Here is a 16,728-nt window from a genome sequence, read left to right as displayed (position 1 = left end):
ATTGTAAATCTCTTTTGATTCTGTGTCAGGAGATATTAATTACCAGTAACATTTGGGAAGAATATTTGGCTGTAATCATCTATAATTATAGGTATTACAATTTCATATAGCAAGGATATTTTAATGCTATTATGGATTTGAATTACAATGCAAATCAATTACCTCAACCAAACAGACTTTTTCCAACCAAGGAATCCATTTTTTGGAATCCAATTCTAGGAATTGGATTACCCTATAATTCAATTCGTGGGATTTAAAAAACTTGAAACCAACAAGCTGTTAGTCTACGAAGTATGATTTGATTTGATTAGAAAAGAATAAAAAAAATCACCAAAACAGTCCACAAAGAGTCTAATCGAGTGTGGTCGTTTTTCCAGGAGATAAAAAGATAAGGAGTTATAACGACTGCAATTAAAATAGTGGCCCCGAATTATATAGCGACCAACATCACTGTCTTGTCTATATACATGCCACTTTATTCGGTTGGCACCACAATAATTGATTTTTTCCCGACAAGTGTGGTACTACACTACTCTACTTGGCTTTTGTTTCTTCCAAAGAACAACATACCTAAAAATGTCATTGATCGAAGATCATTTCCTTCTTCAGCCTCTCATCACCACCACCTCCTCCGGCGAAAACGAAGAAGATACCGGTTTCGGTCAAAGTGATGATTCTCACTCTTTCAAAAGCATTAGCATCCGTTTCTTATCCATCTTTGTTGTTGCAATAATCTCTCTGTGGGCAAACTATGAAGCTTCCAAAGGTTTCGAAATCAACATCATCAGCGAAAACCACCAGGCCTCCACCGCTTCGCGGCGGTTTAATCTCTTATACGTCTCGAACGACAAAATCAGTCGAGTTGTTCTTAACACAAGTGAATTTGTAGAAAATATTCTCTATCCGCCTAATGAATCTCACGTGAAAAGGACGATAACCCGCGTAACGGTTAGGCTTGCTGATCAAAATCTGACGAATCCGGTAATTGTCAATCATCAAAAGAGAGGAGAATTTGAACTTAACATTAGTCCTTCATTGTTGCTGCTGGAGGAGAAGAGAAATGTGGAGAAAGAAGTAGTCATGGCAGTGCAGAGAGGTATGGCTCGTGTTTGGATATGGAGTTACGGGGATTATCATGGTGTGCCGGAATCTCTAATACAAGGTATGGAAGAATATGTTGTTGGTAACTCAGTTGGGTTTGATTACCATCCATCATTGTTGAATTCCGGCAAGGGTTCTGATAAGATATGTTGGAAGGATAAGAATCCTGTAAATGTTGCTCATTTCTTGCGATATTGTGAAGGTATCAAGAGTGGGTTCATCAGAAGGTTGAATCAAGGTATCCGAGATCGCTGGGATGAAAAACAAACGCTAGATGATGCATTACTTGGAATATCATCCATGAAGCTTTGTGCCGATTATCATTCTTTGGAAGGTATGGTGGTAGCTGGATGATTTATTGGAGCCACATGGAAACATTAATTTATGATGTGCAGCGATTCCCACCGATTCTGGTTGCAGTCTTATTATCACTTATTGTTTTTGGTTGTGCAACACCAAACTTCACTTGTGGTTGGAGATGCGTTAGGTGAGAGGTCCAGATCCAGTGTTAATGCCACAACTAAATCCATCGCAACATTTGTAATGTTGTATACAATAAGATTTGATTTGATTTATTATTGTTTTGGGGAATTTTATTTTTCAGTAATTTGATTTATTGGAGCAATAAAAATATTTCAACCACAGAATCTGTTCATTGTTGTGCACTTGGAACCAACTCCAGACATATTCATGTGCATCTTTAAGTGGGTAGATAGAAGAGACATTGCTGATGAAAGTATTCAACATAACAACCCTTCATGAAGTAAAAACGAGCTTCTTCCGGGCTTCCATCAACATTGAACTGTAAGAAAGAGTAAATCCAACATCAAAAAAGAACTATTTTATTTACATAGTGAAATTCTGAACATGAGAGGTTGCTTCCACAATCCACAACAAGGCGTTGAAAATACCTACCGATGCTTCTACTCCAAAAATAAATAATTTGTAAGCATACCTCTGGAAAGCCAGAACGGCTTCATAAGGTTTAACCACTAGGGAAAACATATCTTTGCTATCCAAAATTGCAGTTTGGGAAATAGAAACATCAAACTGCCCACAATGAGGCAATCTTGTCAGATAACCTGTCCGTAATCATCTCAAGCAGTTGAGCACCGCAACAGTTTTGGATGTCTGGACAAAAATACTCAATTTGGGGCTTTCCCAAAAGAAGAGTATACATCTTCTTCCCTGCTCCAGCAGTGACTGCTTTCATTTGATTATCATATTCAGATAGATAACCAGCTGCATTCACATTTGCCAAATAGAAACTGAGTCTGGGTCCATAGTCAAATAAACGTGTTGTCTGACACAACATTGGATCTTGAACTACAAAGATTTATTAAAATCTGAAGAAACTGAGATTGAATTAAGCTGAACAACTAGGGTTTCCAGTCTAAAAGAAGCGCTAAAGTATAGTGTGATAACAACACGATTATGAAACATACCTACACCAAGATCCCGAATATGTTAGCATCCCTTTGCTTTCTCGACAATATGATATCTACTGAAACAGAAGATGAGAAGCATTTAACAGTAGCAAAATACCATCTGAAAGAGAAGATGAAAGCCATGCATCAGTAGTAATAACTACACCAAAGAATCTTTTTTCTTTGAGACACGTCCTTCATTATACAGTTGCCACAGGGTCATATCTGTCTGAAACCATTGTTGGTAAACAAAAAATCATACATTAGAATAATCAACTTTAATCAGACAAGAGTGCCTAATCTAAGAAAAGGTCTATGTCAAACGGCAAAGAAAAAGCAAAAACATAGAAGTAAAAGATCCTTCATATGTGGAATCATCATATCATTTTTTGTAAGTTTAGAAAAAGAATCCCCATACCAATTTAATGAAGGATTCAAAATCTATATTCAAGAATGAAAAGATAACTAATTAAAACCCAACAACATGAATCTTTCTAGTGATAAAGACGGCATAGTAACTTATCACACAAAAAACATACCTTTAATCACTGCTATTGTAAAATTTGAAAAGGCAGGGTTCTCTGAATCCATCCAGAAGACCATTTGGTCCTCCATCTTGTGGCCCTGGGAAAATTCCATCTCAAGCCTCCAATGCAATATTTAAACCATTTATTGTAAAATCTGTTTGTCTGCAATCATCATACCTGTTGAGATTATTAGTCCCACATTGTTGGGCAATCTAAGATCCTGCGGTTTATAATCCCTTAGGGGCTCTCCACTCATTGCCAATTGGTTTTGAGTTGGATGCCCGTATTCTAACATGGTATCAGAGCAGGATATTTGCGACGAGTCATTAGACCGCGCCTTTACTCCGCGTCACCCGATTTAATTGTCCACGTGTTAGACCCAACGAGGCTACACGTGAGGGGGCGTGTTGAGATTATTAGTCCCACATTGTTGGGCAATCTAAGATCCTGCGGTTTATAATCCCTTAGGGCCTCTCTACTCATTGCCAATTGGTTTTGAGTTGGATGCCCGTATTCTAACAATACCTTCCATTTGCAGTACAGCTATTAGAAGATTCAAGCTTAGGTGCTTCCACTTTCTGATGGATTAATTACCGAACTAGTAACATCCGCAAAATGGAGTCATAAACTGGTTTTGGTTCCGCAAAGTAATGATGATTCTGCTCTCAATGATTCTAATGCATGTGCATTTTCAAGTCCATAAGGAACCTGCATATTGGAACAACACATATTTCACACACCACATTTAACAAAACCTCAACATGAAATTCACATGCATGACAACCGTAGAACTTTTCCAGCACTAGTGGGCAAAACGAAAATCAGGAAACCAAAATTTTAAAAAATTGAGAATCTTCTACATACCAGAATGGGTTTGTCACTTGTTGATAAGCAATCAGATAAACACTTGGCACAACCAGATACATTGATCGCAGCTTTTCTGAAAACACATAATGCCAGCAGAGTTGCTGTTCTATACACAAGTAAACACAGAACTATAAACATGCTAAAACCTTTAAAATCCTGCTAAATTGAACCCAATCAGGAAATCGATAAAGATCCAATTTTCATATAAAAAACAAACTAACCAGACCAAAGATCAAGCAAGCTAAATTTGCATTGGGAATTAGTATGTAAAAATCATAATTTTTGCATCCTTCCCACCAAACCCACCACCATTCACTTCAATCCCAGATTCCATCTCTCGGCAGCAAACACATACCAACTCTTGCATCGTCAGATCAGCCTACCAAGCCCATTTTTTCACATGTAGATTATATCGGTAGTCCAGGGCTGACTCCAGACAAAAGCATTTTGACGCCTGCACAATACCAAAACAAAATTGAAAACTTTAAAAAACAAAATCTCTGTAAGAGAATAAAAAGAAGAAATAAAGATATGGACCCCGCAGACAGCCTACAACTAGTTTAGCCTTAGAAAGGCCTGGTGATTCACAGTCTGAATCAGCATCAGCAGCTCCTACAGTTGCATGAAAGCATGTATTACACTCCCCAACACAACTGTATCCACACAACAAGATAAACTTGACACCATAGGAACATTATCTCAAACAACAGGACTGCTAAGACACAAGTAATTTACCCTGCAGCATAACGGTTTTACCTCCCAGAGATCACAACTCCAGAAACAATATCTGCAAGCGCTCCATCGTTTTATGCGTCAATCACTAACAGTTCTACACCTCTATCTTAGTAAGTGTAAAACACAAACCAAGAGTACTCTCTACACCAAAGATAGAATACTCAAAACTCATGAAAAGGAGGAAAACAGCATTACAACACAAGAATAGACACATACCACAAAACATGTCCACCGTAATCACAAATGGCACAAACAGTATTATCTCGCAGCACTAGCCCTCAGATTAATGAATTACTGAGCTGGTGCGTGCATTGGTGAATCCTGGATGGCAGTACATATGCGTGAACAGTTAATCTAATTATGATTGGAATGGGAAGAAATATATCTCCCACCAGAACCAACAAGATCAAAAATGACTCTCTCAAAGCTGACAAAGTGGAGAAAAAGTGAAAATAGAACATCATAGTGAAACCAAATTACTTACTGTGATTGCAAAGATGACTGATCTGCTAGGTCCTACTTGTTGCCGAAGGACTTCATAACCTGCCATTTTCGTTGTAGGGACGTGCGGTAATCAAGAAGTTGTTTTATTAGCTCTATGAGATACAATTGATTTTGCTACTGCAGAGGTTTGGCAGCCAACTAACATCCTAGGTTGGTGTATTTACACAAACTTTTTTCTTTTAATGTGCGTATACCAAAAACAAAACTGTGACCAGCAAGTGCTATGCACAGAGGCAGTTCGATTGTGATATAACCGCGCAACATACTCCCAGCTAATTAGCTCAATTTCAGCTCTTGATTCATTAGATTTCAACGAGAACTTGTTTATTGAATAACGACAATCTATATACCTTCTACTCTATTTTGTTCCTTCACAGTAAGCAATAAAAAATGCTAATTTTTCGGCTTAGTTTTCCATTCTTGAAGCCATTCCCTATGGACAGGGCTACAGAAAAGTCATCAGTGACCATTTAATCAAATACTCTCTATGTGGCATTTCAATTTGCCTAGTCAGTTCTAATTTGAACTTCTAAATGCAGGGCTGTTACCAACTAATGTCCATGTATCTTTCACTTGCATTTCTACGGATTCGAGGCAGCTCTTTTTTCCACAGAAATGTCCAATAGAAAACAAAATGTACATACAAACCCATCATTCAAATATGCAGCTACTTCATAAAACCCAGATTCTATTTTAGCTAATGTTCATCAACCGGACACAATTTATTCATCAACAATCAAAACTAAAACTGAAAAATTGGATCTTTATGAACCATACCTTATCAAAGTATCAACACAACAACTCCCATCCAATTGCTTCTTTTTAATCATATGATGTGTGAAACAGGCGGGTAATATCTTAATTTGATGCGAAATCCATGGATAGAAGAAAAGGCTCGGAGGGTTGAAGAAGAAAAATGAAGAGACTGAATTAATGACCTAACTTACAGCTCAAAAGCTTTGGTTTTGCTGATTGAGGGCTGAATCGGACTCATGTCTGATTCAGACCAGATGGGCTTAAATATCCACTTTCTTATAAACAGGCATAGGAGTTTTGGGCGAAAATATCCCATATTCACAAAAGGGCAAGTTTTTTAGTTCAGATAAACTCAGCAATAGCACTATAGAGAACTGAACTTGTGAGAAATACAAGAAGAAAAACCTCCATAAATATTCAAAGCAACAACAAAAAGGTAGGAAATCTTCAATCTTTTTTGTTGATTTCAGTTTAGTTCAAGATTCAGTATATTGGTAGTAGTAGATTTTTTTTTTTTTAATATTTTTGTTTCTGTAATTTCTGTGTAATACTTATCCAGTTCTAGTTATAGATGCAGATAAGAAAACCCATTTTTAGGAATGAAGAAATAGTGTCTGAAATTGGGTGTGGTTGAATAAAAGTCTCAAATTTATTTGATTATTAGCTAGAATTTGAACCATGGGGGTAGATTTTGTTTTGTTGGGTTTAATTGTAGCTCTCGTTGCCAGGTTTAATCAGATGGTTTGCCCCATTGACACATTTCATCTCCAATTTGATTCATATATGAGCCCTTTACTCAATTTATGACCATTATGTAAGCCTTGAGAAATTTAAAAGTTTAACAGTAGGTATATTTAGGGGTAGTCGATTTGAATGCCTGATCCAAACTGTTTGTGTAAAGGACAAGTATCTTCGAAAAATAAGAAATGTGGCTTTATTGCTTACAATATATAGCAAGGGTTGTTGTTTTGGGGTTCAGCTGTTGAGTCATGTTCATCTTGGTTTCTTTGAATAGGGGCCCGAGATTCTTCTTTACTGCTCGCGAAAGTAGCCTTATACTAATGTTTTCGATGAACACCTTCACTTTATTGTCTTTGTAAGCTTTGCTTGTTTGTGAATTGAACTTAACTTTGTCTGGTTGTTTGACGTACAGATTCATATGGGGAGAGAATAGAAGTCTGGGGAACTAAACATATTACAAAGGATGAGCTGCTTGCAGATTACTGCTTGTGGGACGATTGCAAAAACCAAGAGTATATGCGCATCACGTTGTTTATCTTCCTCACAATCATGTGTCTCTCGGAATAATTCTGTTCAACTTCTTGGAACCCCATTGAGACAAGTTTCTTGCGCAACTAGGTACCAGAGATGCACTACCGTTTGCTTGTTCGGAAACAAAGGAAAACAAGAGAACAGTGGTGATGTAAGTAACTTATCTCCAGTTTTTTTTTATTTGGTAATATAGTCACGGCAACTAAACATGGAAAAGAACAGTATATTTATTTGATGAAAAACTCTTGAGGTACGTAACTATGGAGTTAACTAGTACCTCTGTCTCTTAGTATCGCCTTACTTCCTAGCATAGCATTCATTTTTGATAGTTAGGGTCAATCTCTATGGATCCACATGTTCATGCCACACCCATTGATGATATCAGGAGATGCGAGTGGCTATTAAGTAATTTATTTATATTCCTGTCTGTTAATTTTGCCTCAACTTCCTAGCATAAAGTTTCTGATAGAAGTGTGTGGGCTTCCAACTCAAAACCAATTGGCAATGAGTGGAGTGGCTCCACACCTTATATATTAGGATCTAGACTAAGGAGTTAGCTATGTGGGACTATATTTAGTTCTCCAACAGTTTCGACAGTTAGGGTCTTCTCACTTGTTCCAAGAGTATCTTAGTTTTTGAAATATGCTGATTGATGAGTATGTAAAGGGTGTAAAACTTCCTGTGAGAGTCACGTCGTCAAATGTCGAGGCATAGGGCTTGAGATGTAGGTCTAGGACTCTAGAACGAAACATCCCAAAGGGAAGAGTTTGGGGAAGATTAGATAATGTAAGCCGCAACATATCTCATGTGTGAAGGATGACCTCCGATCTTCTTTAGTTAATGTTTGAAACTTCAATATAAGAAAGAGGGGACTGCTGGGACCACTTAATTTGGATCTTATTTTCATTTGATTTAATTTTGAAATGAATTTTAGGGGTCGTCTCCATGGAAATCTCTTGAGAATGCTATGGGAGGATTAGGAAAAGAGAAATCCATACAGGATATTTTGAGGGAGCAGATGCAAAATAAAGAATATGCTGATACTGGAGGTGGAGGTGGACTTGGAGGTCGTCCACCACCGAGCGGTGGAGGTGGGAGTGGGGATGGTCCCGAGGATGAAGGTGTTGCTGGTACGTTGGACGAATTTTTACAAGTAATCTTAGCAACTGCTGGCTTCCTCTTTCTGGTAAGAAACCTCCCATCACTTTTCACTATCGGGGTATCACCAATTTTTTTATAACAATAATCTTATTTCCTCCCATTTCCCTAGTTCAAAGTAGGATTTCTCTTAAATGTACCTTAGATACCCTTGATTTTTCTTTTTCTTGTTCATTTTCCTTTTCTTCGGTATTTTTTTGGTTGTCGAAACTTGTTTACTGGGCAACAAGATTTCAACAGGGATGATTGTGTCTTGAGAAAGTTGGACATGGTCTTCCTGTTCTAACTCAATTGCTTTGTTGCAGTATGCCTACATAATCCGTGGTGACGAGATAGCTATAGTAGGAAAGGACATTTTGAAGTTTATCGTTACAAGAAAGAAGAGTCTTCGATTAGAACGTATCGGTGACAAATGGAGAAGGCTCTACCGTAGACTGGCAAAGAAGGATCAGGTACAGAGAGATCCGTTTTGGTTGGAACGTGCAATCCTCAATACTCCAACATGGTGGCATGACCCTGTACAGTACAAACGCTACCTCGCATCCCGTCTTAGACGATCATCCTATTCATAGGCATGTGCTTTTAGAAAACTTTCATGCAACTTCATCTTTCTTGTTTCTTTTGAAGCTGTGTTGGGATTTTTACCCAGACGGAATTTGTAAGAGACGAGATTTCATTTTATGGAAATGTATTTGTTCTTTGAGAGATCATGGTTTCCCAGGTTGAACCTGGTCACCATCCAGAAATAGTTATTCAGAAATCGAATACCAGGCATGCAATTTGTACCACAGTTTGATCTTAAATTTTGAACGATGTTTTTGAACTTGTTAGTAATTTCTTTGGATGCCTTCTGAAATTAGAAGTTCAATTTCTGATGATTCAATCTTGTCTCAGGAATGTACACAACCTCTTAAAATTTGCTGTCCTAGTTTTTAGTTATTACTTCTCACTGAAATGGAAAATTTGAGAAACCGAATTCTATTTTGACCCAGAGAAAACCTCCACCCATCACAATTTTTTCCTTTGTATGTTACCAGAGTACAGCTCCATCCAGATAATGTACAGTTACCTGATGCAGGAGTCAAGAGACCAAAATTTGGCATTTGGCTTTTATACATAACATAGAAATACTGCAACCACTTGGACAAAGAAAAAGAAAGGCAATAAAGCAATGACATAAGATTGGCCAACTTACAGAAAACCTTTAAAGGTCTTGCTGCCTGAATGGTCATGAGTACCATAACCTGTATCCATTTACAGCAGAATACCACCTTGTGTGTTACAGTGCCAAATGACAACGGCAGCTGAAATCACATCTTCAAATTCTGAGGTTATAGTTAATGGTTAGGGCTTAGGAGTCGCATAATGCTAATACAACAGACAAGTGAAGTAATGACGCTGTCTATTAAAAATCTGTCTTTGAGTTGCACAGCCACCAAAGGGCCAAACACTCACAAAATTTCGTATCTAAATTACTAGTCGCAGAAAGAAAACATAACTGGTACTAAAAGCTGTATATCCAATTAATTGTTATTCAAGAAAATTCCATTTGTTTCTCTATGTTGGAAGATTAAACAAAAAATCCTTCCATGACGATTTAGTAGAAAAAGGGCACAAAATATTAAATGGAACACTGGAATATGACTCAAGCAGTAACCTTGGTAGATGAACGAGACTTTTTTGGAGCTTTCTCTTCCTTCTTGTTCACCTCGGCTGCCTTCTTCTTATCTTTTCTCTCCCTCTTTTTTAGCGCATGCATGTGCGCTTTCAGAACTGTTGCATAAGAAGATTGAAACTTTTGCTGATCCTTGGCTGAAATCTGCAACCACAACCAGAAAAGAAAGCTACTATGATAGCTTTGTCGAATCCAAATGACACAAAGAAATATTTAAATTCTGAAGAACATTGAGTTAGCCTAACAATCTGATGAGTTCAGACAGATATCTAACTGGGAGGAGTTCATGTCCATAAACAAACGTGTACCATTCAAACACAGGCAATGATATACTATTCAAATCTGAGTTTTGCACGAAGATAAAAAAATACAGAAACAAGCACTAACAGGCAGAGAGATGTTGGTTGGCACCCTATTAAGATTTCTTCACCCTAGGTGCACAGGGAGCTATCGGTTGACATGGTCCATGGTCCCTTAATTATCAGTAAATACACTTCACATAACGTCATAAAAACTCACCTCCTTTCATAGTTAACTTATTTGAGCAATGTAGGAGATATGCCAACTTCTAACTTGTATAGGACTGTTATGGGCTTCCTACTCAGAGAACCACTCCCACACATACCCCGCTCAATTTCAATATCTTTCTCTACATTTTCCTTTTATATCAATTTCTCTTTCGTCCATGTGAACATTTGTCAACAAGGCATTTCTATTAAATGAGAATAAGTGATTGAAGAAAGATCATAATGGTTGGTTTTCTTCAAGATGGACTTGACGGCAAGTGTCTAAAGTGACTCCAGCACAGGACATCAACTACTTAGTGCACTAGTATAAATCAGGACTTCCATAGCATATCGTCCAACCATGCGGGAATATATCCTAAGCTAATACAAGTCAATAGATATATGGAGCCGGAGTAAGTGTTTGTAACAGCACAGAGTTTAGATGATAATTTTCTCATTTGAACTACTAACTTAATAATAACACTAACCATAAGACAAGGGTTCCCATAACTCAACAATTTAATGTCATTCAATAATAAAAGAGATAAATAGTTATGAACCATACCAAAGTAGAGATGGTCTTTTTACCATCAGTGGCTCGAACAAGGCATCTAAATTCAAGAGCATCTGCACCCAATTTATTCCTCTTTGCCTTAGACTTCATCGATGCTAGACAAAAAAACAAACCAATGTCCGAAATCAAAATCAAAACCGCAATGAAACATAACTCAATTTCAAGGCAAGTGAAATTACATCTTTTAAAGGTGACCCAAACTGATCCATTTTCCGTGCTTCTCCCGTACATGGCAGTAAGCTCATTGAGAAACGGGTCTGGTTGTAAAAGAACCTATCAAAATTGAAAGCATTAGATCACTATCAAACTTAATTTTTCAATCAAACTGAAGTCAATTCAACTAAATTACTCAAATTCTACACATGTATCCGCAAAACGCATCCATATAGATAAATGAACAAATTACTCAAGCATTAGATCACTGTCAACTTAACCTTTCTATTAAACCAAACGGAATTGAACCTAAAACACCCCAAAGAACCAACAAAAGCTAGTAAACCCAATACCCACAATCAGATGCAATGTAAGAAAAAACCCAGAATTATTTCACCCTTAAAATCTCAAATTATGAACTAAAACATATAAAGAATTCAGAAATCGAACCAAAAGAAGTAACTTTGTCACAGAAAACTAGATCGAACCCCTCAACATAAGTACCAATTCTGTAACCCTAAAACAACAAAAACCCATGAAAAGTAATCAATGATCTAAGAGAAGGAGAGGGTTACCATGACTGTATGTGATGGGGCTTTTTTTTCTTCTGCTTCGTTTTGTTTTAATGTTAGAGCAAAGTCTTCGGTAGTCTCTGTATTGTCTGACTAGAATGGCTTTGTATACTGACTCGTGGCCGATACCAAAACAGGGTTGATATTTCGACCCAAGATTTTCAGCGAATACGTCTGAATTAGGGGTGTAAAATAGGTCAGACGGGGCCGGGGCCCCCTTGTTCATTTCCTTTTTATTGGCCGGTTTCTATGCACCGTGGTGTAATTTTCCATTCCTTATACCAGGTGGCCTGGCAAACTACCCTCACCACTATGGAGAAATGGTTCAGCATCGGAGATGTTATCGATCTTAACTCCAGCATTGAAATAGACTCTTTGTTGCTGACGAGTTTATTTATATGGCTCGATGTAACGATCGACTCAATATATCGCTAAAGTTCGACTTTACTTCGCATATAAACACCTACACCTTCTACTAATTTTCCTTCACACTTTTTCTCTCTCCAATTTTTCATATACAAAAATCTCTGCTTCCTAATTATTTCTCTCCAAATGTGAGTTTGAAAACAAAAGCAAACAGAAACAAAAAGTCAAAGGATCAATCAGCATCCCAGCGACCGAATTATGAGCAAGATAAAGAGTATGAGTTCCAAAATTTTAGTCAACTAGCTGGTGATGGTATATTCCTCGTGCACAAATCTGGCCATCCAGAGAGAGTTAATTCAGTCACTCTAAGAGGTGGGTGGTCTGAGTTCAATACAATTTCCAAGTACGTTCCTCCTGTTGTTTAAGATAGATATCCTTGGTGGCATTTATATTTTATGCAACCTAGAAACCGTAGGACCCAAATTGTTAAGTTATATTAGAACGATAGTGGAAGACTACAAATACGTTTTTTTCCAAAGATTTCGAAATGCGGTAAGTTTCTTGTTTCTTGCATTTGAAATTTTTAGATTTAGTTTGTAGTTTTATGAATTTTTAACCGAGCTTAACTTTGAATATGTAGTTTACAGAAGTTACACTATTAGATTTGTGCATGTTGACGGGAATTACATGTGAAGGAAATGTACTTCCATTTAAAAATTAAAGTGGAAGATAGAAGAAGGATGGAAATACTGACTTTAGTTATACTCAACTGATCCAGAAAGACATCCAATCCATCGAAAACCAAAAGCCCGTGGATTAAAGGTTTCTGGGGTGAAAAGTTTTTTATAGCATTATGCTAGGAAAATGAATGAAAACACGATAGAGAAAATAACCTATTTATTCCATGAAAATAAACAAGATAGAGAAAATAACATTATGAGGAGCTCGAACATGTTTTGTGTTGTGGATAATAGAATGTATATTTCCAAACGGTAGTTCAGTGGCATTGCTTGGTTTTATTGAGTCGTTAGAAGATTTATAGCTTGCAACAACATATAACTGGAGGTCTTCTACTCTATTTGAACTTTACTTGGACCTTGGTCAATGCTCATCTTTGGAAGAAAGCCTGAATAATTTTTGGGGAGCGTTGGAGGTAAGAACTCTTTTTTTTTCCCATCATTTTTTTATTATCATTATAAATTTTGAAGCGGTAAATATACTAACCCAAAAATGTTATTAATTTCGGTATGTTGGTATATGTGCTTCTGTATTTGTGAACTTTATATTTACAATAACGCCATTATTTTTTCCAGTCATACAGAAGTACAATACTGATAATTGGACGACCGAATATATTGAAGATGATCAATATGCTTCTGTTTTTCAGAGGATCGAACAGTCGTGTAGAAAAAGTAATAACATTGTTGCGATGCCTTATCAATCAATCCCTGAGTTCGAAGATGTGGAAACCCAACATATGATACAACCAAGCCTTAAGTAGATTGAGTTATACATTCCTATTTCTGAAAAGGGTGTTTGATATTATGACGAAAGACACCTTTTTCAGTTTTAGGGAAGAAGATGAAACCATTAACCCTTATCCAAGTGGAAAGATTTCTCAAGATGACTGGGAGAAATTGAAAAGGGATGGTCCACATTGGGAACAAGCAAAGGATTTGGTCAAGCAGGTTAGTGATGACATTGAGTACCTTTCATAGGTTGGATGGATTTTCCAACTTTAGGTAGGTTGCTACTTGGTTATGAATATCTTCATTCCTTCGTATCATAGTAGTCAGTGGCGGAACCAGATATTAGTTACAAGGGGGGCTAAAAATAGATTTTATAGACATGTAGGATTTTATTGGGTTCATCGTTAAGTATGCCACAATTTACTTGGGAAGTATAGACTATATCTTCAGAAGAAAATGTGATTACTGTTCAATTAGTAATGAAGGTACATCACGGGCTTCCGCATTAGGGGATAAAAGCTACACCAGAGCAGTATCAGAGGAAGTTGAACGATTATAACCATCTAATACATGGATTTCAGAAATTCCACGTGGAAAAGATGCATAAATATGAAGTAAATCATGATATTGTTTGACATCACTACTCCAACATATTCCAGTCATGGTGGTGTACATTCAAATCTCGATGGTGCAAGAGGTTGAAGTACTGGTAGTGGAAGTCAACGAAATTTTATAAGTCGTGGAAGTCATAAAAGTTTAAGAAGTCGTTTAATGCATAATCTAGTAGTAGATAGTTATACTCCGAATTTAGTGTTAGATACTCAAGTATTGGCAGGTGTTGAATTCATTGAGATGGAAATAACTCTTGTAGGTTAGTTTAACCAATTGACAACTGACACTTTGACTCCCAATGGTGATTTAGACATTGAAGCAGTAGGCAATCTTCTCTCTATACCCCAATTGTCTCAACCACATCAACATTTTAAGGTCACCCATTGGCAGATTCCTATCATGTTCCCTCAGAAAGAATGATCCCCTCAGGTTAATTACTTTTCAAGGTTTTGAAGATTCAGATGAGATTAACCACCAAATAAGTCTCAAACCGATAAATTCTCTGCTATATTGAACAACAGTCTTGTTCTACAAAACCTAACCAATTGGATCTTTAATGGTCAGGTAAATGGAAAGGAAAATTGATAGTTTATGGATGTAATTTAATTTCAATCTTTTTAATGTAATTATTCTGTTTTTATTAATGAAAATTATCTTAAAATTAATATTCCAATCCAAACTTGTTTTACATATCATTAAGTTTTAATTAGACCAACATTTAATAAATAAAACACAATCGCATTACAAAACACTTAACCAAAATTAAGTCATTGCACATGAATTTTATAGAGTCCATAATATTCATCGATCATGAGTAAACTCTCTTCTGTTGGATTCAACAAATTTGGAATAAGTTCTAATTTTCTGAAAAAATATATATAGTAAAACCTCCATATGTTGATACTCTATATATTGATAAACTCTATATATTAATAAAAATTCATAGTCCCAACTTAGCCCAGTTAAAAATAGTAATACCCTCCACATTTTAATATTAATGGTTTTTCTCAGTCCAACCTTAAGGAATTTACCTCCACATACTAATAATCGACACCATATTAGGGAAACATAGATCTTGTTACATTGAAATTTATGCTGAAATAAAATACTTAGATATAGTTGTTTGAGAAAAAGAGGTTGTCACCGCAAGTTTTTTGATACATACTTGTAGTTATGTACTGGAACTATAAATATCTATAATACAAAACATCATAGGTTTTTAAGCCTTGGACGGTCGGATAACATTTTGAGAGACAAACGTTGCATCCGACCATCCCAGTCTCATCCCAGCGAAAGACATCTGACGGTCCTTGTTTCAGTAACCTCTCTCGTTATGAATCAAAATTTATTAATCTTTAATTATTACATAAACTCTTAACTCAAGATATTCAAAGAAATATTAAATAAAATCATAATATATCATACATGCATTAATTGGATTTAGTGGTGGCACGATGCATCTAATGGGAAATGAGATTTATTTGTTTATTTCTAATTTATTTATTTGTTTATTTGGGAAATTAATCTAATGGCATGACGAATCTTTAATTTATTTACTTATTTCTATTCATAACTCATAAGTGAGATATGCATACACACTATTACTTAAATGATTTTGTGTTCGTTTTTGGATAATGTATATGAATAATTTTATAATGTATTTATAGACATTATTTTTGCTTAAAACAAAACAGAAAACTTTCTTGCAAAGGAACATGATTTAAAGTCCGTAAATAAGAAAAATTACACCAGTCGGATATCATATTATAGCAGTGTCGTTACGACACGAGTTATTTATTAGAACTCTCTAGATATTTATTAGAACTCTCTGTTAAACTCATGCCATGCCGTTACGGCATGAGTTATTTCTAGTGTCTTTACACTATCTAATTGTTTTATCGGACATTTGAGCTAGAATGTTTTTATGTTATTTAGGTATAACTCCCTATATTAATAGCCTCTACATATAAATAAATTTGCAAATCCCCAAGTGTATTAATATACAGAGGTTTTACTGTAATAAGTAAATATGATTTCAAAACTAAAAAGGTGTTGGAGCCCATTTTGTTGCTAGGTTACCAACCAAAGGTCTGTAGGAATCTTAAAGTTCTAATTAGTATTCCCTCATACCTAAAACGGAATCCCCCGCCACATCTTCCCACTTCTGACCCATCTCTTTATAAAACACAACTTACAAAATCATCTCTATACTCATAGCACAAAAATTTAAACCTTTTCTCCCAAAACTCATTTCCCCATTTCTATCTGCATTCATACATGATAAACAAATTTCTGAAAACATTGCTTTAGCCAATCAAACTATCCATCATATTAACACCAGATATGTCAAAAAGAGGAGAAAATGGTTCATGAGCATAAAGATAGAAATGGCTAAGCCATTTGATAGAGTGGATTGGAATGACTATCATGAAACAAATGGGATTCAGTGATAAA

At 36.2% G+C, this 16,728-nt stretch overlaps 3 protein-coding genes and 1 long non-coding RNA gene across 9 annotated transcripts; 2 read left to right on the top strand and 2 right to left on the bottom strand.

Annotated features, from left to right (window-relative positions):
• Window positions 1-504: 504 nt before the first annotated feature.
• LOC113284551 lies at window positions 505-1,743 on the top strand. Its single transcript, XM_026534050.1, has 2 exons — window positions 505-1,162; window positions 1,304-1,743. The coding sequence occupies exons 1-2, from the start codon at window positions 577-579 to the stop codon at window positions 1,453-1,455; spliced, it is 738 nt and encodes a 245-aa protein (XP_026389835.1). The 5' UTR covers window positions 505-576; the 3' UTR covers window positions 1,456-1,743.
• A 20-nt stretch (window positions 1,744-1,763) lies between these two features.
• On the bottom strand, window positions 1,764-6,071 carry LOC113284552. 6 transcript variants are annotated; one of them, XR_003328219.1, is made up of 10 exons: window positions 5,939-6,071; window positions 5,142-5,200; window positions 4,874-4,978; window positions 4,679-4,798; window positions 3,920-4,376; window positions 3,581-3,763; window positions 3,068-3,232; window positions 2,547-2,757; window positions 2,057-2,343; window positions 1,764-1,903 (listed from the first exon to the last, which is right to left on the bottom strand). It is a non-coding gene; the product is annotated as an uncharacterized LOC113284552 (long non-coding RNA). The 6 variants fall into 6 exon arrangements; XR_003328222.1 differs by lacking the exon at window positions 1,764-1,903 and having other exon boundaries at window positions 1,931-2,343; window positions 3,920-4,028; window positions 4,144-4,376; XR_003328218.1 differs by lacking the exon at window positions 1,764-1,903 and having other exon boundaries at window positions 1,931-2,343.
• A 157-nt stretch (window positions 6,072-6,228) lies between these two features.
• On the top strand, window positions 6,229-9,170 carry LOC113284550. The gene is made up of 4 exons (XM_026534049.1): window positions 6,229-6,353; window positions 7,071-7,340; window positions 8,124-8,375; window positions 8,653-9,170. Exons 2-4 carry the CDS (start codon window positions 7,122-7,124, stop codon window positions 8,917-8,919), a joined length of 738 nt encoding a protein of 245 aa, XP_026389834.1. The 5' UTR covers window positions 6,229-6,353; window positions 7,071-7,121; the 3' UTR covers window positions 8,920-9,170.
• Window positions 9,171-9,732: 562 nt separating this feature from the next.
• On the bottom strand, window positions 9,733-11,906 carry LOC113278563 (signal recognition particle 14 kDa protein-like). Its single transcript, XM_026527373.1, has 4 exons — window positions 11,831-11,906; window positions 11,282-11,375; window positions 11,094-11,197; window positions 9,733-10,166 (listed from the first exon to the last, which is right to left on the bottom strand). Exons 1-4 carry the CDS (start codon window positions 11,831-11,833, stop codon window positions 9,993-9,995), a joined length of 375 nt encoding a protein of 124 aa, XP_026383158.1. The 5' UTR covers window positions 11,834-11,906; the 3' UTR covers window positions 9,733-9,992.
• Between the last annotated feature and the right edge of the window lie 4,822 nt (window positions 11,907-16,728).

This window comes from Papaver somniferum, chromosome 5, assembly GCF_003573695.1.
Source record: "Papaver somniferum cultivar HN1 chromosome 5, ASM357369v1, whole genome shotgun sequence".
NCBI classification, from domain to species: Eukaryota; Viridiplantae; Streptophyta; class Magnoliopsida; order Ranunculales; family Papaveraceae; genus Papaver; species Papaver somniferum.
Note: the sequence above shows the minus strand (reverse complement) of the source record. Positions and strands in the feature narration are given on the sequence as shown.